The sequence below is a fragment of the Dermacentor andersoni genome, chromosome 6 (assembly GCF_023375885.2).
Source record: "Dermacentor andersoni chromosome 6, qqDerAnde1_hic_scaffold, whole genome shotgun sequence".
Taxonomy (NCBI): Eukaryota; Metazoa; Arthropoda; class Arachnida; order Ixodida; family Ixodidae; genus Dermacentor; species Dermacentor andersoni.
Genome location: NC_092819.1, coordinates 106,033,780 through 106,058,639, shown reverse-complemented (window position 1 = coordinate 106,058,639; position 24,860 = coordinate 106,033,780). Strand labels below are relative to the sequence as shown.

The window sequence follows — 24,860 nt, the reverse complement described above, 5'->3', positions numbered from 1 at the left end:
GAATTGTTTCATTATATCCCAGCTTAGTACTTCGATAGCCTCTGCTACATTGGACATATGTTCCTGTATGCTGTGTTGGCACTACCGATGCCAGCGTGTGGTTGTGAGTTCCGACGGCTTGCTAGGGCTGCATTGCAGGATGTCCTTTGCAATAGCTCGTCACTGACAGCGGCACCCAGCTGCGTGCTTTCGCATGTAGCTGCTTCATGACTACAATGCAGGCAGGCTGCATTGCTGGCTGCTCTTTGAGTGGAATTTGAGAATGGCCACATCGTATTGACCTTCATTGCCACCAGCCTTCATCACTGTCCCACGAAAATGATGGTGGTATCCCCTTTGCAGGTTTGGTGCCAAAAATCTTTTCCACCCAGATTGCATGTTGCTACAAATGGAGAATAGCTTGCAGGAAATAACCAGTAGGCCAACTTTGGTCATAGATACGTAGCTTCATTCCTCTTGCCCCTTCATCCCCTCTCCCTCCGCCACCTTGTACTGACCTAGAAATGTGTTGGTAGCAGCTCAGCAAACAGTGCCTTTTTCCGTTCTTCCATTGTTTGAACACCTCTACTCCATAAAAAATAAAAAAAAAATTAAATTATGGGGTTTTACGTGCCAAAACCACCTTCTGATTATGAGGCACGCCATAGTGGAGGACTCCGGAAATTTCGACCACCTGAGGTTCTTTAACGTGCACCTAAATCGAAGTACACGGGTGTTTTCGCATTTCGCCCCCATCGAAACATTAAAAAAAAAAAAAATCGTATCCAAGGAAACACAAATGGCATATAATGGGAGTGCAGTGAAAGTATCGAAAGAATTCTATTCCCCGAGTTAAAGTTTAAGGCTTTAGTAATGAAGCACAGCAGTTGGAGATGAATATCAGGTGACCCAACACAAGCCAACACGATATGCCGAGTCTCAATTGCGGCTTCCACTTAGAAGTCATTCAGCCAAAGCAGCTAAAAGACATGTTTGGTGCAGTTCAGTTGGTGAAGTGAGACGAGCACTAGCTAATGTCTTTGGTAATTACCTCGAGGCAGTGTGTTACCTTTAAAGACTACAAAGGGACAGAGAGCAGCAAATGTAGCCATGGCATAGAGGGCAGTTTTCTTGGAGACTTCTGGCCTAGAATGTTGGGACTGCCCACTTGGCATGTTAAGATGGTGGTCTGCTATAGTTCATTAAAAAGCAAAGCTGCAGCTACATTTTATAAGTCAGTTTAGCCCTGATATGCATGATAATTAATTGTGTTGGTAATTATGTGTTCAAATATTCAAAATTTTAATCTTGCTCTGCATATATAACCTTAAAATTACGCACTGCCTGAAGTGAGGAAAGCGCTTTGGTTCACCACTTACTGCTCTCCTTGTTCTCATTCTTTTTTGTGTTTTTGATGTGCAACTGCTTTGGGGTTTTATTCTTTGTTATTGTTAAGAGGAAGCTTTAGCTCGGTCCGAACTCCAATGCGGTCTATTCAGATATATCTAAAACGCAGAAACGTTTTTCTGAGATAAGCCTTGGACTGATTTTAATGAAATCTGTTGCATTTGAAAGAGAAAGTTAAATTATAGTGACTGTTGGCAGCGGAATTTCGATTTAGGGCCTGAACTTTGTTAAAAGAATTTTCAAAAATTTGGAAGTTCGAAAGAAATGGAAGCACGAAGCATACAAATTAATAGCTCTGCATCAGGAACAGATATCTTGGTTATGTAAAGGGCATCCATTAGATCATTCAAAGCGGACAAATGTGATGTGTCAATTTATATCTTGCCTGAATTAATTCCGTTTTATATAAGGGCACAGCAAAAGCTGCATTTCCATATTACTAAATTTCTTGAGATTCATGTGTAACATGTTTTGTCTGCTTTAGATGTGCTATTAGATGCAATTCACATAATTGTGATATCATTCTTCATTGCCAAGTTACAGAGTTGTAAACTTGATAGTTTCGTTTTTCTGAAAATTGCGATTCTTGCCAATTTTTAATAAAAGATTGATGACCCAAATAAAAGACTCCAAACCAACAGTTGCAAGATATTAAGTTTTTCTTTTAAATGCAACAGGCCTCGTCAAATTTGGTGCAGTGGTTGCCAAGAAAAATGAATTTTGCTTTTACATGTATTTAGGTAGGAGCACCGGAGCTAAAGCTTCCTCTTAATATGATTACTTTTTCTCCTGCACCATTTTATTCCATATAAAAATCTCTTATTCCCTTTGCTATAATGCCCTTTGGGTGACTGTAGGCGAACAAATAAAGAAGTAAGCAAATAAATACATAAATAGAAGTAAGTATAAGAGAGGCAAGGCATAAAACGTATCTGTTTCAGTTGAATACGTTAAAAACCCCTTAGTGAATGCCTTTATTTGCCTTGATAAGTGAGCACCAGTAAAATGCAACTACAGGTATTCAGGGACTGCAGAGAGTGCAGCCCGCACTTTTGTGTTGATATTGAGTAAATACAGGAGTTGTCACAATTATCTTGTGACACATGTTTCTTTTAGCTAGTTAGTAAATAATATAAGCTTAAAAAGCAATAAAAACACAATTTAGTCTATTAGGTAACAATTAAATAAACTGAAAGAAAATGTAGCAATGTTACGAGAGGAAGTCCTGCAAAAAAATTTTGGGTAAGTCAAAGTCCACAGATGTCGAACGTATGCAAGCATGTCTCATTCATGCAGATGCATGAATGAGAAACAATGGGACACAGTGCTGTGCACTCAATATTCATTTCATGTGCCATTGACTTCGAAGGAGCATTTGAGTGCTCTTTTTGTTATGCACTGATGTATGATGGTCGTTGACATAACACCTAGAAAAAGAAGCCAATGTAAATCAATTAAGCATAGATCCTATCTGAGGCATTGTCCTTATGTAATGTGCTTTGCTGCAGTCATGATGTAGTAGAAGGTATATGGCCTCATCATCGTGGCCGCAGGAACACGTATCTATACCTGCACAAGGAGGTCTTCACAGCAAGTGGCATGGTGCGCTGAAAAAAATATTGAATGCATATTTGAAGGCACATTAAAAAAAAAGAAGATTGTTTATGTTGATCAATATACCATGGCATGGTAAGGCAAGATTTAATCTATCAATTTGATTGCTGCCATACGGTTATTAAGACATCGTTTACAGATATTAGCCTGCTACACCCAAATAATGCCATTGGTTGCCATGGCTGGTTTTGTGAGGACACCCAGGGTTTGTACAAATGCAGTGTTCTATAGCTTGAGTATCAGATTGTATTCATGGTAGTTGAATATATATATCAATAAATAACGATTTGGCTCTAAGTTTACGTAATGAAAAGAATTCCTACAGTAAATAGTTCAACAGATCCTGCAAACTTATTAAAGGTGTAGATATTGTAGTTGTCACCACTTTGCGCTTGAGTTTGCAGCTACGAGGTGGCACTGAGAGCAAGGGGGCTGCACGTTTGAATGTGTACATATTTAACCGGCAGGCAGCAATAAAGGTTCTTGTTGTTTTGGGCAGTAGTCGCTTGTGTCATAATTCAGGCCCCTGAACAGGTGTGCTTTGCATTATAAAGGTCATCACCTCAAATTCCTTTAAAAAAAGAAATGTTTGTTTGAATGCATCCGAAATGAGCACATTTATCGGCAATCAGATTCTGTCCCCTGTTCTGCCTTTGCGACCTTCCTCTCTATTCCATTATTTCTGCTGTGCTTGAAGCTATGCTGTTGTGCCGATGAAGAGTGATGGTTACATTGCTCTGGCTACAATTACACTGAGCTTTGGCATTGGCAAGGTCTCCGAGATTTATCTAACATGCCAGCCCATCTGAGAAACTGTGGCATTGGCACAGTGCTATTGTTTGCTGCCACCAGATGATGCCACCTCCTCATTATTTCCTTGTTTTAGCTATTCTTCATCATGCTAGAGGCACTCCTTCGTCATGATATCTGAAGAAATCCAGCCAATAGTAATTAGGTCTTTTGTTGCTACAATAAGCGTAAAGAAAGGTGAGGATTCAGACAAATAAAAAATAAAAAGCACACATTGTTTTGAGCAAAAATTGTAGGCTCCCTACTGGGCATACTGCTTTAAAATTTGACTAAAATATTCATAGGAGCATAGTGTAGTGACTAGGAACTCTTATTTACCATGTTTAAAGAGTGTTGTGGGTTCCTTTTAAGCTTACATATAATGGAACAAGAGATCTTGGATTTATGTGCACAGATACAGTCAGCAAAACAAGTACGCATAAGCAGCATCATGATTGCCCTTGTCATGTGACCGCAGATTTTCTCAGTGTCCCTCCTTTTGCTTTGTGCAGGTGGTGAGGAATGGCGGCTGGGTCGCTGCTGCGGCTAGCCATAGCTGCAGCTTTGGCTACAGCCCTTGCTGTAGCCAGTGGAGAGGTACGGCGGCAATGGGGTGTACCAGACACAAGTGTGGTCGTAGGGCGTCTCTTCAACTACTCTATTCCAGCAGATGCTTTCCAAGGACATGTCTCCAAGCTCCAGGTAAATTAATTAACCTTGCATTTCTGTGATTGTGTGTGCCTTTGATGGTTTGAAGATGAGGGTCAAGTTTCTGCAGAAGTTCAACACCTGGCGGTTTCTTGACCTCTGCATCATTTGTGTATTGGGGAAGCACCTTCATTGAGTCAAAATGTAATGTAGTGTGATGTCTGTTAGAAAGAAAAACATGATGTGACGCATGTTTGGTGCTTTTTGTTAGCAGTGTTGTGACAGATCATACAGTAGAACCTCTTTCATACGTTTTGGAACAAACATACTAACCAGGAAAACGTAACATCAGAAGTAACTAAAAAAATTTGACAGACTCAACTACTGTTGACATCTACGTAATGCGAAGCGTCGCACGGATCGTTGCCGTTGCTGCACCAGACACCGACGTGCGTCTTGCCTAAGAGGCGTTTTGTTCTTTTCCTATTGCATGGTGTTTAAGTGGGCTACAGAAAATTGAAGCGAAATCGAGCTGGCAGGCAACACCGGATGCTGCAAAAGGGAAATGTGATGCCCACATCGCGCCACTTGCAGCAGGGTATGGTGGTGCATGAGATTATTGCCTACTAAAAGCGTGCATGCCGTATGCTACCAAAGGCACTATGCACCACCCTCTGTAAAACAGATAGGTGAAGATGCTTATCGCAATAGGTTTGATGGCGATAGCTGTGAATGCAGCGTGCAACAACCCGGGTGGAGATTTGCTGGTATTGTAATAAGAAACTGTGTGTGCCACCGTTTTCAGTTGAGACCGGTGGCTATATACTGTTCTCGAACGCCGGCGCGCACTCAGTTTCTCATTTCCGTACCAGCAAACCTTCTACAGGGTCGTCGCACACGGCATTCACCGCTGTCACCGCCAATCTTAGTGCGATATGCATCTTCGCCTTTCTGTTTCACAGTGCGTGGGGCCATCGGAATGTAGCGCACACATTTAATAGGTGACAATAGAAACGCGCCAATGCGCCAGAGGTGCAAGGCGTATGCCTCGCACCTTGTTCATATGGGATCTAGTGATCTGAAAACGCATCATACGAGCGCAGTTTGCCGACGTACTGAGCATTGGTACCAAAAAATCGTGTTTTCCAGGAGCACATGAACAGGTAAAAAACGGTGGTAAGTCTATTGGGTCACTTTTTGTGTTCTCGAGTGTGAAAGTTGGGCTCGGGAAAACGTACGTAATGGGAATGTGTCAACGAGGTTGTACTGTATATGTGCACGTTCGCACTCACAGATAGTCATGCACAATATGGGTTGTAATGTTTAAAAAGTCTGTGTAGTAGCCGAGGTCAAGCTACATGTTTTTTAGTCTTGGGATTATTGTTAAGAAGCTACCACACTTGCCTAATTCTGAACAGCCTTCCTAGAAAATTAGACCTAAAATTGCCTGTGCATTACAACTGGAGACCAAACAAAACTGCATTCGTGGCATTGGCAACAACCCACTGTCATTGCCATTGTTATGCTAATGACAGAACACATTTCGGTCTAGGTTGGTAACCGTGACATGCTGCTTTCATTATGGAAGCTTATTGAAAAGTTAATTTAAGTGTCAGATGTTTGTGGTGTTCTTGAGGCATGCATGTATTGCAGGACAAACTGGCGATGTGGTTGGTCTAAGCTTGGGCCGCTATCCTGTTTGCAGTGGTTTTGAAAATGGTGTATGTAATATGCAGGTGAAAATATGCACATCTCAGTTTATTGTGGGAGTGAAAATACTATCACAGTGTCAAATTAACATCCACTGGGGCGTTAAAAATATTTGCACAAATGGCTTATAAATTAAATCAAAGTGAAACTTCAAAGAAGTAGGAGTGGGCACTTCGCGAATTACACGAGATGATTTACAAAGATGCCAGACAGTGCTAGCTGGACTTGGTAAGAACACGTACTTTAGAAAACAGCGCAAAAACAGGACAGAGAAAAGGAGCACAAGACACAGGCGCTGACTTCCGACAAATATGCTTGTTGTGCGAGCGTGGAATATATAAGCAGAGAAGCAAAAGTGAAAACATAAATGGTATGATAAACATGACCAGAATGACTTGAGGCTTCAGGCGGGCGGAGATGTGTTAAATTTACAGATACACCTGCAGATACACCTGCAGATACACCACCCACCTGCACTGTTTTTGCGCTGTTCACTAAAGTATGTGTTCCAAGGTGGTTGGGCAGCAGGAGTAGGTTGATAGTACAGTCGAAACCCACAATAACGAAATCGCCGGGGAAAGCAAAAAATTTCGCTTTTGCTGGAATTTCGTTAGCGCGAGAATGAGACAGAAAAGACAGGGAAGAGAATTGGCTTGCAAAAAAAAAAACAATTTATTGCCAAAAGTCGGTCAGCTTACTTTGCCGAGCCTTGCCTTGCAGCAATTTTACTGCTCTCGATTCGCACCGCAAAAAATGGTCCATTCGCACGTCGTCATCGTGCTCACCGAAAAATGAATGAATTATGTCGAAGGCATTCCACACATCCCGCAGGTTTTCGCCGTCTTCTCGTGATTAGGTATCTGGTGGTTGGCGTCGGCGTCGGCACCTTGGCAAACGCTATTTATGATGACCTCATTGGTCATCTCTTCATGCACGACAACACCTTCATCTGCACGACCGAACTCATCGATGCTGAGGCCATCCAGAATACCGTCTGTCACAGCAGAAAGTTCATCCCATGCGTGGGCCAGCGATGGCGGCACTGCGCCGTCAGCACTGTCATCGAGAGCGCCTTCAGGTGAATCTTCTTGTGATGCCACCGGAGCAGCGCATGATGCTTGCCGAGTGGCAAGGAAGCCGGCATGTTTAAAACAATTAGCTATCACGGCTGGCGACGTCGCAACCCATGCGGCGGCCACCATCTCAAGCGTCATGAACATGTCCACTACAGTGGCACGCTTCAACTGGAGGTTCAGCAGCAGACGCTGAATCAGCCTCCTCCTGTAGGCACACTTGACATTATGAATGACACTTTGATCAAGCGGCTGCAGCACGGAAGTGCAGTTTGGTGGGAAAAAAAACCAAGCGCACGTTTCCAAGCTCCATGTCGTCAACATGATGGGCACTGCAGTTGTCCAAAAAAAGGCAGACCGACCTGCCTGCCTTCGTCATGTCCGTATCGAAGGGCTCGAGCCAGCTGCCAAATATGGCCCGGGTCATCCATGCCTTCAGGTTCGCGGTGTATTGTATGGGCAGCCGACGATTTCCCTTGAAGCAGCGGGGCTTCTTGCTTCTGCCGATTACAAGCAGTGGCCGTTTATCTGTGCCGTCCATGTTAGCGCACAACAAAATTGTGACACGCTGCTCTGTGTTTCCCCCCCGCGACATTTCTGACCTTTTAAGTCCAGGGTTTTCGATGGCAGCATCTCGTAGGATAAGGCCGTTTCATCTGCGTTAGAAATGTCTCAGGGCTTGTACTGGTCCAATACTTCTTTGTTGGTAAGCAGCCACGGCGATGTTGTCACAGGGTTGACGGCTGCTGTCTCCCCGGAAATGACTTTGGCCACTATGTCGCGGCGGGCTTTGAAACGGCTCAACCAGCCAGGGCTAGCTTTAAAATCAGCGTGCCCGAGAATGCACGCGAAGTCCAGCGCCTTCTGCTGAAGCACTCTGCCAGACAACGGCACTTTGTTGGCACGCTGTTCACAAAACCACGTGAACACTGCCTTGTCTACGTCTGGAAATGCCGCAGCGCTCACCGTTTTGTTCTTCGCACTCACACCATTTCCGAATGCGCCGAGAATCGAGGCCTTGTTTTCCAGAATCGTAGATATCGAACTGCACGCAATTCCAAATTCTGCGGTGATATCCATTTTCTTCCTGTCCTTTTCAGCTTGGGCCTTATCCTACAGTGTCATAAGTTTCCTCTTTTTGGCTGGAGGCGGCATCTTAGCAGGCTGTCAAAGCATATGGTCCGATTGTCACACAGACACACAGTTGACGCACTCTACACCGACGACACTGAGCACACGACCATGCGCAGCGGTACACAAAGCCCACTGATAAAGCGTGATCCGGGTTATCCGAGCCTTCACGTGTAGTAGATGTCGATTGGGCTGCCATGCACCCAGGCGTTTTGCTCCACATTTAGCACATGCTGTGATGTCACACAGGATTAAATAAAATGTGCTCACTGCGAGGTCGCCTACGGTTGTCTTTTTTTTTATTTGTATAATTTAAATACTAATAATTGCATTTTTGGCCCGGACACTGTGCAGTCACCCGTTGCGATGGGGATGGGCGAACGACCACCATCACGAGGTGTCGCGAGGCTCTTTTCTTATTGTAAAAAATAATGGCGGCGGCCACACAAGTGTGCTGTGGCGGTAGTTCATGCAATTTAAGCACAAACTGAATGCATTTGAGCACTTTCCGGACACAATTAGTGTTACGTGAGTAGATTGTTTGCGGACTGTCGTTTCAGAAAATTTTGTTAATGAGGGATTGCTCTAGAAAAAAGTTTCGTTGTCGCGAGATAGGAAATGCATTGACTCCCATGGAAATATTTCATTGCAGCGAGAATTTCGTTGCCTCGGGATTTCATTACCACGGGTTTCAACTGTAGCTGTGCTACAGGCAGGCAGGTAGCCAGGCACAACGTTTCTTTATGAGCCTTATACTGCTATCTCAGCAACAGTGTAAAGTCTTGGCTCACTGTTAAAACAAACACTTAATTAGAATATCAGCATTTATTACTACTCACGCCATATGTCAGATAGGTGTCCGAATTATGTTGTAGAATGATGTACCGAATGCATTATATGGGCGACTGATTTTCCTGAATGTACAAAGACGTCTTGAAATGATGCGTGATGGAATACAGTCATACCTCAGTATAAAGAACTCGTACTTGTAGTGACAAACTTTGTTAAATCGCTAATTTTGTTATGCCAAGGTTTTAAAGTTTCAACAGTAAAAATTGTTTCAGAAGTTCTCAGAAACAGCCATGGTGGATAGTATCTTGTCAGTAAGCACCTTAAAAAATTATCGCAGGAAGTTTGTGCCATAATGGCACAATTACGAGCACCAGCACGTGCGATGCAGATTTCACTGAGAGCAATGCATCGGAGTAGCTCAAAGCATTAACATTTACTTGTGGCATGTTATGAGGCACCATAAATCCTGGACACCGTATTTGGCCTTGGGTAGCGCTAGCAAAGCATAAATAAAACTGTGAAAAGATAGGAGTATTTAAAGAAGGCTGTTTTGTTCGTAAGGCAAAGCATTGATAGCAATAGCAGACAGACAACCTCGTAGTTTTATTGGCCGTATAAATTGCAATAAGGAGTCGCTTACTAATTCAATTAACAAGCATGGTGTCATGCGCACACTGGCAAACATGAACAGATCTCACTCAATTATCACGAACACTCGCTCTCACAGTGGAGGTGATGGAGAGCGCTGGCAACAGTGAGTGAACATTTTATGCTACCGGTCACTTCAACGCGTATCGGAAACTAGGAGATTACATGACCTTCAACACTAGATGTGTCGAAACACAGCGCACATCAGTGCACCAGCCGTCATCTCAATAGGCCTAAAGCGCCTTCATCCGGTTCAATCTTTGCACTTGCTGCAACTAATTCTAAGATATGGCGCATGGCCCACGTATGCACCCAACCGCTTGGACAGCCATGTGCAACCACGGCCAGCGTAGAGGAGGAGATGTGCATGCTAAAGAGGTGGGGTCACAGGTTATCACATGTCTCCTGCGTTTCCAATGTTTATCATCGCATTTGTGCCAAAGCCAGAATCATTGGTAGACTGATCTCAGCACTTCTTGTAAAGGCAGAAGATATATTGCTGTACATGTCAGCCACACCGCCGACTTTTACACAAGAAAAAAAATTACAGCAAAACTCATCTCACGATGATTGTCAACGGTAATGGGATTAGCATTTGAGCAATGTAACAATGCACCGTCCTCCTAAAGTTACGTTTATTCAATGTGTATAGTGGTCGTTCTGAGACTTTCGTTTCGTCGGCTACAGCGAAACCTCGTTAAACCTTAGTGGCCGCAGCTCGGAAAAGTACGTACTAAACAGTAGTACTGCTTAACGAAAATAGCATGAGATTGCCCACTTACCTGTCAAAAACGGAACTCAGCGAGAGTGCGATGAAAGGGGAAAAAACCTGTATTTATTCACTTTGCGAAGCAAAAGTGTTATTTTCGTTTGATGCCGCCGCGGCCTAACAGCGACGACCGCGGCCTCAAACTTACTGAAGCTGCGAGTCAACTTTTCAGCCAGCCCCCTCTTCTCGGCAAACACTCGCAGGGCAGATTCCACGTTGGCGTTGCATATTCTCCAGTGCACAGGCGCAGTAGCGCTGCAAATGTCACAGGGCGCCTTTTTCATTGCGGGGTGTTCTCGTCACGACGATTGCATTCATGCGGCTGATGTAATGTGCAGCTTCTGCCACTGTCGGGCCTGAATCGCCCGCGCTGTCGCTTTCCGTGTCGTCCTCATCACTGTTGCTAGGCGACACTTCGGCAACAACAGAAGCAGCAATGCAAAAAGTCGAACCTCGTAGCTGACATCTCTTTGCAGTCGTAGCAGTGCTGCCGAGGAACTGCTGCTTCGCATTCCAAATGCCACACACCATAGTCAACAGTAGATCCCTGTGGCGTGCCAGCGCCGACTTCTTCGTGTCACTTTCGATAGCACGAACGAACGATGTCTAATTTTTCTTCTATGCTGAGCACCCGGCGTCTTTTTTATCTGAGCTTCGGCCTGACGTGAGTCCTTGCTTGCACGACGCCACAACGCTCTCTGGCACAGCACCGAAATGATGATGTTGATGTGGCTTTATTCGCAAACGCACAGGGTGCTTGGAGGCCGTTGTTCTGATCCATGGTTCCGACCTCTGAGGCTTGTTCTGCCGGCTGACCCGATGGAGACGAGGCACCACCATGTTTGCGCGACGAAAAGTGGAAACACTAAGTGTTGACCGATACGTGCGTGATAAGCTGGTACGGTTTATGCCGATCCAAAACACATTATGTTCAATAACGATTGTTTGATGACGACAGCACGACAAAAAGCCGTATGTCGAAGTTAGGATGACGACGATGGAACGACTGCTATGGCATCATGGCGATGGTGTCACAACGAATGCATGACGACGACTGTGTGATGATGATGGCATGAGAACGCCATGAAAGCAATGTGGTAACAGTGAGTGCATGATGACAACGGCATGCTGACAACTGTATCACGAAGCCTAGCCATGAGATTACGATGAGTGTATGATAACAATGGCGTGATGACGACTGTATCACAAAGCCTGTACGACGACGATGACGCTACGACGATAGTCGGACAACTGATGCATGATAGTGACTGTCTGATGATGACGGCATGAGAACAGGGGCAGAATCATGACTGAATGCTGGCAGTATGATTACAATAGAATGACAAAGAAAGATTTGTGTCGATGAAACGACGAAGGCAGTAGACAACCATGGGATGACAATACTGAAGTGATGATGCTGGTAAAGCAACAGCATGATGACGACAGCATTACGTTGATGGTATGACAACGACGCCATGACACGAGTTAGACGATGAAGTCAGAATTACGACAATGAAACGACTATGAGGACATCTCGATGTCAGTGTGACAACAAATGCGACTTGTGACGATGACAGCATGCTGAGAGTCAGCCGACAAACCTGGAATGACGATGGCGCAATGATCACGACAAGATCACGACCACCACGAACAGACACTTAGTTGCACAAGCTGTTAATCAACTTGGGCCACTGGGTTGAAGTATGTGTGCGTGTGATGACTATGTCATGACAAGAGTCAGATCAAGAAGCTGGAATGACATTGGTTGAACGACCATAATGGCATCACGATGGTGGTGTGATAATCAATGCTTGACAACTGTACGACGACGTACGGGCAGGCTTAAAATGGCTGACGTAGGCAAAGAATGCTAATCGCATTAAAGGTTAATGTGGTACATACCATATTTACACGATTGTAAGTTGACTCGACTGTAAGTTGACCCCCCCCCCCCATATTGCGTGACAGGAAAAAAGAAGAGCATACCCGAGGGCACATTGCATAGCGAAAATCTATTAGTAGCTGACATGGTCACTGGACTACTCGTCTTCACTTGTGCCATTGTCCTCACTAGTGCTGCCATTGTCATCGCTGCTACGGTCCCACAGCGCGCCATTGTCCAGCGAAATTCCACATTTGGCAAAGGACCGCACTACGACATCTTGTGGAACAGCAGCCCACGCCGAATTCACCCAACCACACGCAGCCGTCAGGGAGGCTCTTTTGACAGGTCCAGTTGGCGTAAGTTCGCGGTCTTCTGCTGCCAGCCACTCGTATTCACGGCGGAGCAGGTCCTTAAAAGGCAAAAATCCGGGCTTGTTTCATGACCATGTCACACTTCACTGGCAGGGACCAACCACGCATTTCAGCGATGTACCCTGCAAGCTTGGCCTACAGCTCCGGAAAGCGTCCGGACTTCGGCCCGTAGGAAATTCATCGCTTGCCATTACAGGTGAAAATTTTGCTTAGCTGTAGTCGCCACTCTCGCACCACCCGTTCAGAAACATCGAATTTGTGGCTCGCTGCGCAGTGATTTGTTTCTTCGGCATAAAGGATGGCAGCCCTCTTGAACACTGCTGTGAACGAGGGCCAAATGTTTAGTGGGCCTGGAGCACTCATGACGACTGAGGAAGCATGGAAGTAGCATGTAGCCGGCAGTCGAGTCGGAACGCGTCAAACTAAGAGCCACAGGGAAATAGAAACACGTGAGTGGCGTCTGCTCTTCCATGAACTATTGATACTCCCTGCAAGCACCGCCGTTCTAGGGGTGTCACCGCCAAGGGAACAGCGGCACTTCCATCGACTATTGACGCCCCCCATGAGCGTTGTGAGCGCTGTAAAACTAAAAAAAAATTTTTTTTTCTACTACTGTCAAAGAGCTTCAAGTATCTAATCATAAAGGGAAGAGCACCATGAATATGGCAGGCTGCACAAGCTATGGCACCAGCCTCCATAATGGTACTGGGAATGGTGTGGTGGCAGGTTGGGTGAAGGAATGAGCCTCGAACATATAAATGTGGGTGACATTATCACATTAGGGTGAGCAGCCCCCGCCTTTGGCATGAAAGTGATATGCAGGTACATATGGACAAGGATGGCTGACCGACGGTATGCACTGTACCTTCAGTTATGCTGTGGGCACGCATTTGGCTGTTCGCATTTCGGTTGTCCATGATAGTACAAAGTGTTTCTACATTGTACTATATGTGGTATGTAATAATAAACAAAAGCCACATTGTTACCATGATTGTCATTCATCACTAAGCTATGACAACTGTGGAACAAAGGCCTATTACAGTGCAATCTCCCTGTTACCTTTGTCTTGAACCAGCTGACTTCACCCTGTGTCTGCACCGTTTTTAATCTCATCGCTACATATAATCCACTGCTGCCCTGCTTGCATTCCCTTTCTGTTGGCAGCCATTCTGTTGCTATGGTAGACCTCCAGTTAGCTGGCTCACACCTTACACATTACACTCTACTCCACTTGTTTGTCCTTCTCAGCCCTAGTATCACCTGCTTGCATTCGTTCTCTACAGGTAGTATGTGAAATTTCGTTAAGCAGGCTTTTCCACACATCTAACTTGCCATAACCAAGATGGCCGCATTCTTGCTAGTACAGTCAAATCTCAATATAACGAATCACATGGGGCCGCCGAAAATCATTCGTTATTCTGAAAGGTTGTGATAGTGAAAGCCCCAAAATTAACCATTCACCCCATGAACCCATCAGCTCCTAAGTTGTCACTATTTGAGCTATCCACGAAAACGTCGCTATTGGCTCTCGGCCCGCGGTGTTGCTATTTTCCATAGATTCTGCCACCACGCACCACCGAAGCACCGTATAATAAGAGTGATGCACGCAAGGCACATGTTCACTATGAGAAAACTACTGATGAAAAGGAAGCTCCACGTTGCTTTGGGCCCCCAAAGTGCAATGTTTCTGGTTGTTTGTTTTTCACATTCCCTGATGAGGACAAAACAACTGTCTCACTTGAGGTGGGCACCTCAACTATTCCAGAGTACAAGTGCACATAAACAACACCGTCCGGAAAGTGCAAAGTGCGACTGTGTGGCATCCTCTCAAGTACGGAGGTTACATTTCTCAGTGCACGCACATAGGTAGTACGGTCTCAGAAAGAAGCCCGAAAGAGAGAGGCACGTGCAGAAAGAAGGCGGAAACGTGGAGACGCACCTCCGTTGCTAGGCAACACTTGCCTGAGTGGAGCATGTGCTTGGAAAACCTGATGGTTGTTGTCTCCGCAATAGATGAAAAAAAAATATATTATCTCTCGTGTCTTTTTTAAATTATTATTATTGAGCATCGTCTCAAGTTTTCTAAACCCTTGCACCGCGGAATCTGCTTTCTGCGCCTTGTCGTCTGCTAGCCTATTGTTTCGGCTGCCGTGATGGATTCATGAAAAGCTAATCCCCAGATTGCGGAGTATTGGTTTGTAGTACTGAGGCCTTGTTAACATGACAGGGAAATTAAATAACGATAGTTATTCTGAAAAGATTGGTATACTGAAGTTCGTAGTACTAAAATATTTTTGCATTGAAACCGTAAGAACTCAGCTGGGGATTTCTGAAAAGTTTGTTGACGTGGTGTTCGTAGTAACGAGGTTTCACTGAAGCGCTGTTGAAGCTGAGGCACTTGTTCTGAATGCTTGGAGTCTGCAGAAAACAGAGGGTCACAGGAAAGATGTCGCCAGTCCGCTTGCTGACATGTTAATTATGATATGAACCCAAGGTCCGCCAATTCTGTTAAATGAAAGGAAGTGTGTGATGTAGTTCACTTGCAGGTTTGCATATCATCTATTGCATGCTGCTGTCTTTCTGTGTCTTAACATTACACCCCGTGCATTTCTCCTATAGCTGATTGTGGCAACCTTGTCTCCCTTCTGAATTAATTTTTTTACGCCTAGGTTTCAGTCGCGTAGGTTAGTACTGGCAGAATGCGGTGCCCCTCCTTTTCGTGTCCTTGCATTTGCCGTGTGTTTCATTTTGAACTTTGTCTATGCCATTGGGCAAGTAAGCATTTTCCCATCCTGATTTTTTGGCCGTGTCACTGGTGCAGGTGGTGGAGGCGGGTGAGGAGCAGCTGCCCTCCTGGCTGTCAATGGTGCATGACGAGGACAGCACTGCGCCACCACGGTTGGTGGGCGTGCCCCTGCACGCTGATTTGGGCCCCCACTATTTGGCTGTCAAGGCCATTGGAGGCACCGACGGTTGGTTCTGTTCAGCAACACTTGCTAGTCTGTGCCATCGCAACCACCATGCCTTCCCTCTATGTGTATTGAATGGTCTACCTAGGGAAGGAAGGTGCCCAGTTAAGGGGGAAACGTGGGGTGTAAAACCAATTTTCTTTATATTGTTGGGAATTGGATGATATTTAACAATACTGTTCAGTTTTTCTGTTGATTGCAAATATCTAATTAGATTTTGTATATCTGCATTAGAACAAACGATACTAATGTAAACTTTATTGCAATATTTTTGCTAATCTTTATTTATAATCAGTGGCTATTAGAATTTAGCAGGCAACCTTAGAAATAAATAAATAGCATCACCGGCTAGATGAATTCGATATGAATATATTGATATTAAACATTTTGCTCATACTTAGAAAGAACATACGAACATGCTCCGTAAGGCAGTGTGGAATGCCGAAAATGTGAAACTGAGAAAAACTAATAAAAAATTTCAGTTCACTGTAACTATTATTGGCCTAGCAATATGGCAGTATGAATTGCACCACCATGTAGGCCTGTCCTTCAGCAACAAGTTCATGATAGATATGTGTCCACTGTGCAAAAATAACACTGAAATATTTGTTGAAACTTCATGCATAGTCATTGAAAGCAATGCAAGAAAGCTAGCAAAACTCACTTCACATTTCTCTTTTAGATCCTTGTTTAACAGGAGGTACACAAATGGCATCTCTATTGATAAAGTTGCACAGAGTTCCTGGCCACAAAAAAACATGTTCATTGCAGGAAGTTTATGGCTGCAACAAAATATCTGGGTGAAATCCCAGTGATGGCAGCCATATTGGGATGGAGGCAGAATGCAAAAACTTCATGCATTTGCTTTGTGCACACCAGGTGGTAAAAATTAGTCCAGAATCATATTGTGGTTCTGGCACATAATCTCACAGGATTCAAATTAACAAAAAAATATCTTTTGCACCTTCACACAATTGTGCATTCAGCATAGGTCACACCTAGACCTCTCGTAGCCCAGGACTGTAGGCAGAGTGTGTTGCTGACTTGTGCCTTTTGGCAAGCTTGCTTGTCACAGCATCTCTATTTGTGTGATCGTTATTGGACACGTGAAGCCTCCGGTCAGCCTCTTCAAGGCTTCAGCGCACTATTCGCGCATGCCACAGGTGGAGCACTCCAGCACAAGCTTCACAGATTTTGCCGGGGTAACAGTAGGGACCGTAGCAGAGGCTGGGCCTGCTCTCCTGGAGCAATATGTTTGCTTATGCCGGGCTTTTCGTATGCTTTGAGCTAAATAAATGTCTTTCTGCAAAAATATGTGCAAAAATTGGTAGGCAGGAGCCGCAGAGCTAGCGAAACGGAAGCAAAGCAGGTACGTCCGACGTACCTTTAGACACAGCATTATTATAATCTCAGGTGCCCTCCTGGAGCAGTACTTGTAAAAAAAGAAAAACAAAAGAACAATCTATTGTCGCAACAACAGAAGCACCCAGCAACGAAAAAAGCGCCCTGCGACTTTAACAACACCAGTCATAACCTGCCGAGAGCCCGTACTCCTTGGCGGGATCCTTTGAAAGCATCATCGCTTTCTTGCCACACCCGGGACACAGCACGAGTCCAAGGAACTGTTGTACGGTGGTTAAATCAACAATTGCAAATTCAGTTCTGGTGTCATTGACGTCCTCTTTCGTGTCAACACCCAGCAGCTCGAAATTTCGCCCCATTCTGCGACGCCAGGCACATTTTCAGGCGATTGCTGCGCGCTTGCTACTTTCTTCGGTTGTGAAGAAAACAATGTCTACAAAATCTGGGCCAACCCGTGAGGCGTAGGCAGACGAAGTGTTGATGCTAGACGTGTGGGTTTGCAGCTCGGAACTCGATCCGGTGGGATCTCAAGGCAGACCAGCAACCTCGGGAGTGTGACAGGCCTAGCTGCCTTCTGTCGTGCATTCCACGGAATCTTGACGCATATTAGCCTTGAGACGACGACCTCTTCCAGCCATTCCAGCAGCAAAATGGACACCTTGTCAAACATTGTCGTGAAGCAAGCGACTGAACAGATGTAGACAGTGTAGACAGTGTAGACAGCAGCACGATGAAACCAGAGTTAAAAAACGTAGTGAAATGCAAGAGCGGTCGAGCGTGTGTCAAAGAGCGCCAGACCAATACGAGCACGGTGCGGGGGGGGGGGGGGGGGGGGGGGGTGCTTTGGCCAATCAGTGGAACGGACGCATCCTTCAGAAATGATGCGATAGCGTCGGTTTCACTTCATTGGCGCCGTTTTGAACCAGGACAAAATGCGTACAAAGAAAACAGCTTCAAAACAAGGGCAAGATGGCAGCCACCGGCCACCGCATTCGCAAAATGGCAACAGCAGAAAGTTTAAACATTTTTGGCCAAGTTTTGCTAATTTCACATTCACCCTGTCCTGTATAAGCAAGATTTTTTATTATTTTCTGATTAAATTTAGCTTCTAGATTTCACAGAGGGGTTCTGGAATCTATAAACATAGCGAAAATGCACTTTTCCTAAAATAGACTTTTTTGCGAACGTTTTCGCCATTTAGAAACCCGCCTCTCCCCTGGTTGGCTTATTACACCCCTGGAAGGCCTAGTAGGTCTTAAAGAAGTAGTGCCATAGTATTTATCACTTCTATTTCTTTAGTGCGATGGCAGTTATACGAACACTGCAGGCGCATTTTCGCTGTTGGCGTGATGTTCCATATAAAGTTCAAGTGCTATAGCACTGTGGCTGCGCGCTGTATGCTGTAGGTGGGAATGAAAGCATGCGAGAGCGAGCTGAGGATGAAGGCTTAATCTCGTGCACACAAGGGAGGAAGGTGGGGAGGAAGCGCGCAGTCTGCCAGTGTGTGTAAGGCACCGGGGGATGGTGGGGCAGGGAGGGGGGAATTATACTTCAGCAGCAGCCAGCAGCAGCGGTGGCTGAGTATGTTGCGGCTGAGCACAGCTGCATGGGCTCTATTTTGAAAGCAATCTGTTATGAGTACAAAATCTAGGTACGCCAAGGGCTAGTAGCTTCGTGTCCGCTGTGTTCTTGCCACTTATTTCGCGTTGAAGTGAGAGGCAGCGTGAAGGTCAATTCGCTCGCTGCTGCTGCCACTCTTCCTCACATCAGCGTTTTGACAGCAAGTGTCCATGCTCATAGAGTGAGGTGCATTCATCCTTGCTTATATGCGTGAAACCGTCCTTGTTAATTTAGTTAGTAAGAAAATACCTACAAGTTTATAAGGCTGATGAAAATTTAGTGAAACCTCGTTAAACTGAGCCCGGAAAAGTATGTACTAAGTAGTAACACTGCTTAACCGAAATAGTGCGAGATCGCCCACTTACCTGTAAAAAATAGAACTTTGAGGGGGTGCAATGAAAGGGCAGAAAACATGCAGTATTTATTCACTTCGCGTGACAAAAGTCTGTTATTTTCGTTTGATGCTGTGGCGGGCTAGCAGCGACGACGACGGCCTTGAACTCAGACTGCGAGCCAGTTTTTCTGCTAGCCCCCTCTTCTCTGCAAACACCTGCATGAGGGTGACATAACGCACAGCTTCTGCCAATTTCGGGCCTGAATTGCCGATACTTTCGCTTCCTGCGTCGTCCTCATCACTGTCGTTAGGCGACACTTCGGCAATAACAAAGGCAACGATGGCGAAAAGTCAATCCTCTACAAGTCTAACCACATAGCTGACGTATTTTCGTGGCCACAGCAGCACTTCTGAGCAACTTCTCCTTCGCATTCCAAGTGCTACACACTGTAGTCAATGGTGCAACCGGCTCGCATGCCAGCACCAACTTCTTCTTGCCACGTTCAATACCATGAACGATGTCCAGTTTTTCTTCTTTGCTGAGTACCTGGTTTTTGTCCAAGCTTCAGCACGACGCGAGTCCTAGCTTGCATAATGCCATAACACAGGCCTCAACCATCACAACGCTCCCTGGCACGGTGCCGAAATGATGTTGATGTGGATGGATGGATGGATGGATGGATGGATGGATATTATGAGTGTCCCCTTTGGAACGGGGCGGTGGGTTGCGCCACCAAGCTCTTGCTACTATACTGCCTTATACCCTACCTAGGTTAAACAATGAAAAAAGAAAAAAAAAAACACTATGAACTACCACGCCCAAATTTTCTGATCCCCTATTGCGAACTGTGCTTTTGTACGTCTCCGTCTTTTGTCGTTTCCCTACTTTTCTTCCACCAATCCTCCAGTCGCCTCTTACTAATGTCTATTGCGGACAGTGCTTTACCACTGCTCCCTCTGAACCCAAGGGCTTCAAGGAGACCAGTGGTGCCTAAATCGACCGCTGGGTAGACGTCTTCACATTCTAATAAAACATGCTCCGTAGTTTCCCTAGAGTAAAGTTTCGTTCGTTCTCTGTCCTCGCTTCACCGTTGGAACTTGAAGCTTCTCGGACGATGATCGGCAGTTGTTGATCAAACGCAGGCAGGAAGCGATGAGATCAGAATGTACAAGAAATATTTATAGTTGAACTTTTCTATATACATGGCAGGTAAAACAACTACATTACAAACATGAACAATTGAGAAACAAAGTCTCACTCTTCGACTGTCTCAATGACTGTTAGAGCCCAGACTCGTTTTAACGTACATAGTACGGAGGCTCACTGATCTATCAGCAATCCTGATTTCAGCCAAGTCTAACGTACATGGTACGGAGCCTCACTGATCTATCAGTAATCCTGATTTCAGCCAAGTCTGAGGGACAGCATGTCGTCCCGATTTTTATAGCCCAAATATACAAAGAAAAAAAAGGCGGTAGGGCCGTTGGCCTGTCCCACAGGTTCAGTTGCCAATCAGAGTCAACCGTTTGTTAAGCCACAACCCACAGGGATGGGCTTACTCTTAAAAATAAACATATTGGAAAACAAAGCTCTTTTCATTCTTCCCCGAAACTCCGTTGCCCTCTCGTTTCTACGTAGTTAGTGACGGGCTCAGCAAAACACGCCAGGCCCGAACAAGTTATCGCTAGACCGCCTCAAATCCCAACGGCGTCTAGGCCGCAAATGTCTCGGAAGCAGGGGCATCGACACCACGTAGTGCCGCTGTACTCAAAGTTTGGCCGTGTGGGAGACGGATGGCCCTCCTTGTCCTTCAAACTTATTGTCTACAAGACAAAGTTCTCCGAGTGCGCGTTTACAAGACGCCGCCGTCCGAATGCACTCTTCACGTGTGCACCGCATCCCTACAGCGTGCACTGTAAGCTGGCCTTCGACACCACACAGGCAGTCGCACCCAACAACAAGGCTGGCGATTGCGTTCCGGACGCGCGGCACGGGGTCAAGGTTGCTAAGCCCTTCTTAACCTCGGCGGCGCCTCCAACTAGTCAGGTACTCGGGCGCCAGAGCCACAATACCGTATACAGAGGTCCCTTTCAAGGCTGGTCTGTGTGGACTTGTGTGACCGTCGGCGGACTGCCAACACCCTGCGCACAATACCGACTTCCCGGAATCGGCACTCGCCCGCCTGGCGCCTGCCGCGACGCGTCCCCCAACACCGCGCGGTCCGTGACCCCACATAACACAGAAACGGTTGCCCCGCTGACATGGGGGGGGGAAGGGCACCCCCTCTCTATACACACAGCACGTGGCCGATTCGTGACACTTAAGAACACGAACAATCAGAGCGACCTTACACCTAGCTTTACCGCAGCAAGCACATGCTTCTTCTTCCTTATATCTCGCTTTATAGGTGCGTGTTCTAAGGCATCCCGATCTCGCTTCGAAAAGTAATGAGCTTCCCTTTGAGTTATCATAAATGGTTTCTTTCCTGATTTCGTTTTTCCTCTTAAGTAGTTACTCATGGCAGGTTTCTTTTCCATTGCCGCCACCCATGAGATTAATTCAGCCTCTCTGACTTTCCGCTTGACCTTCTTTGTTGCTGTGTTGTCCACCCTACAGGCCGCATACTTGCTGGTAAGCTTCCTAGTTCTTTTCCTCCACTGTGAATCAATGTTTTTCCTGTACAGATACCTGAACACTCTCTCAGCCGATTTACTTTCTTCCATATTCCTCAGCCGTTCTTCATACTCAATTTTACTGCGAGCTTCCCTCACTTCAAAACTAGTCCAGCCCATATCACCCTGCACAGCTTCATTTGTAGTATTCCCGTGAGTGCCCAATGTGAGGCGACCCACTGACCTTTGGTTCCCGTCGAGTCCTGATTGTACCCCTGATTTATAGCAAACGACCGCATTTCCAAAAGTAAGTCCTGGAACCATTACACCTTTCCACATACCTCGGAGGACCTCGTACCTATTGTATCCCCATAGCGCTCTGTGCTTCATTATGGCTGCATTTCTCTTCCCCTTTACTGTTATGGTTTTTTCCTATGTTTCCATATATCCATCGCCTTTGTTTATCCATATACCAAGGTATTTATATTCTGTTACCCGAGGTATTTCTTGGCCCTGTATCTCCACTGTCTGTTCACTGTTTTCATTGAATACCATAACACGTGATTTTCTAACACTAAATTTCAAACCTAAATTGTTGCCCTCCTGTCCACAGATTGCCAGACTTTGCAAATCACTTTGCTTATTAGCTAGCAACACAATATCGTCCGCATAAAATAAACCTGGGAGTTGCTGCTCTACTACTGTACCCGCCTGTTTGTATGAGAGATTAAACCCGATATTACTTCCTTCTAGCGCCCTCTCCATCCTCACCATGTACATCATAAACAGCAGCGGGTATAAAGGGCACCTCTGCCTCAGTCCCTTGTGGATATGAACTTCCTCCTCGCTTCTCATCTCTTCCCATTCAATGCAAACGGTATTTTCTAGGTAAATCTCTCTCAAAAGCTGTAGACAATCGTTACCTAAGCCTTCCCCTTCCAGAATATCCTACAAAATGTTGCGGTCTACGTTGTCATACGCCCCTGTAATGTCTTAAAAGGCCACATATAACGGTCTGCTTTCTACTTTTGATATTTCAATGCACTGAGTAAGAACAAATAAGTTATCATCTAAACGCCTACCTATTCTGAAGCCATTCTGAAGTTCCCCCAAAATGCCATTATTCTCTGCCCATGCTTGAAGCTTTAATTTGATTGCCTGCATTGCTGCCCTGTATGTTGCCGAGGTAATGTTCAACGGTCTACACGAGTGAATTCTATGTTTCTCCCCCTTGCCTTTATAAATTAAATTCATTCTACTTTGTCGCCAACTGTCTGGTATTCGTCTATCTTTTAAACTTTTTGCCACTGCTTTCACCAGAGCTTCCTTACTTTTTGGTCCTAGTTCATTAGTCAGCCTAATGAGAACCTCGTCTAGCCCGGTGGCTGTGCGCTTAGGAATTTTCTCTTCCGCTTTCTTCCAGTTGAAATTTGTGAGCACCAGCTCCTTTTCCACTTGGGTCTCTTTCATGCTCTTTTTTTCTGGGTTTATTTGTGGCTTTACCCTTCCAAGCGCCCTCTGTGTTTGCACTTGGAGGCCGTTGCAATCTGTTAGGCGCGTCGTTCTGCTAGGCCGATGTACCGCTTGCGACGAAAAGTGGAAATACTATGTGTTAACCAGTATGTACGCAATAAGCTAGTATGGTTTATGCGGATACAAAAACGCATTATGTTCAATGGCCACTGAGTTGGGGATTTGACTTTACTACTTTTAAAGCTAAACTGCTGTTTATGTGGGTACAGTTTAACAAGGTTTTACTGTATTATCCTTACTTTGTATAGCTGTCTACTAATTTGCTATCGCAATTGATGCTACCTCTTTCAGGTGAAATTGCAATTTCTCGTTTTGTTTTAAATGAAGGCCCTAGACCTCTAAACACGAGAAAAAACACTGGCAAGCCTCGGCATGCCCTAACTAGTTTAATGCGTTAGCTCTTGTACAGCCAGTTTTGGTTTAGCTTTCCAGGAGGTTACCATGTCTGACGTCATAATGCAGAAAGTGGTCACGTAGGAATAGGAGATTGCGACATTAAAGGGAGCACTGAAATGGAGCACAAAATTTTAAAGTCAAAATAACTTGTGAGATCGATTTCTGGGGACACACACACACCGCATCCACAAAATATCCACGGTAAGTGTAGCTTAAAGCGTATTTAAAATCAGTTTTAAAGTACGTGCATGCAGAAAAATGCAAAGCGCGATACCTTGCAACATTGACATCAACGAGGTTGGTTTGTAAACACCCCAGAGCATAACAGCATTGTTGTGTCACGAGTTTAGGTTGGCTACCATGCTCCTTGTAAGTTCTCTTGCTCTTGCCACGACCTAGCCCTTCATTGCAGCACTCTTGGTTTCTAGCTTGGTGCATCTTGGTTACTGGTCGTAGTGGTATGCTCGCCATGCCGTTTTATCAGTTTTTGTCATGCCCTTTGGAAGATTTCCTGCACTATCTGCGTTGACTTTGCTGTGCTGACCACGCACGAAATGCCATTATAGTACAATGCTGGGTGCATACTGTGTTGTTGATTTCTTTCCACCACGTTCAGGGTTGGTATAGTCATGCATAGGTTTTTCAAAGGAGTGTGTGAATACTCGAATATGTGATTTCGAATCGAATAGCAACCATTAGAATAATTATATTTGCGAATCAAATATCTAATATTGAATTTTTCGAATATGGGTACCTTCGATGAATGACTCGGCCATGGCCGGTGCCTTGACATGGTCAGCGTTATCATGGCGTAAGATCTTTATCGGTATAAGGTTCGACCAGGTCGACCAGCCCAATCGAAACAATAAACGGTACCCAAACAGAGGGATCAAAAGCAACACATGTGGGAAGCACGGAAGCAAGTGTGGTGATCGGGCTGATTAGTCATCAGAAGGCACGCTGATCACGTAGGCACATAAGTTCAATGTTCACACATGCAGATTCACGCAGTTCAGAGCTTTCCACCCACATGCAAGCACACAGGCAAACTTGTCGGGATAGTTCGTTGTAACACTTGGCACTCTAACTCGCCTGGTTTTCAAGAAAATACAGGTGAATTTTCCTTGTCAGTGGGGAAGCCAGCCGTTGCCAAGGCCAGCTTTTGCCAGAACATACATGTGTTGCCGTGTGTTGGCAGTTGCTGAAAGGAAGCAGTT

The 24,860-nt window shown here is 45.3% G+C and overlaps 1 protein-coding gene across 1 annotated transcript in view; it reads left to right on the top strand.

Annotated features, from left to right (window-relative positions):
• Nucleotides 1-24,860, top strand: part of Dg (Dystroglycan) — a 56,402-nt gene that overhangs the window by 12,149 nt on the left and 19,393 nt on the right. Inside the window, exons 2-3 of the mRNA XM_050171061.3 lie at nt 4,302-4,491; nt 15,638-15,788. Coding sequence (XP_050027018.1) covers nt 4,312-4,491; nt 15,638-15,788 — 331 coding nt within the window. The 5' untranslated portion in view covers nt 4,302-4,311. The remainder of the gene's footprint in view (nt 1-4,301; nt 4,492-15,637; nt 15,789-24,860) is intronic.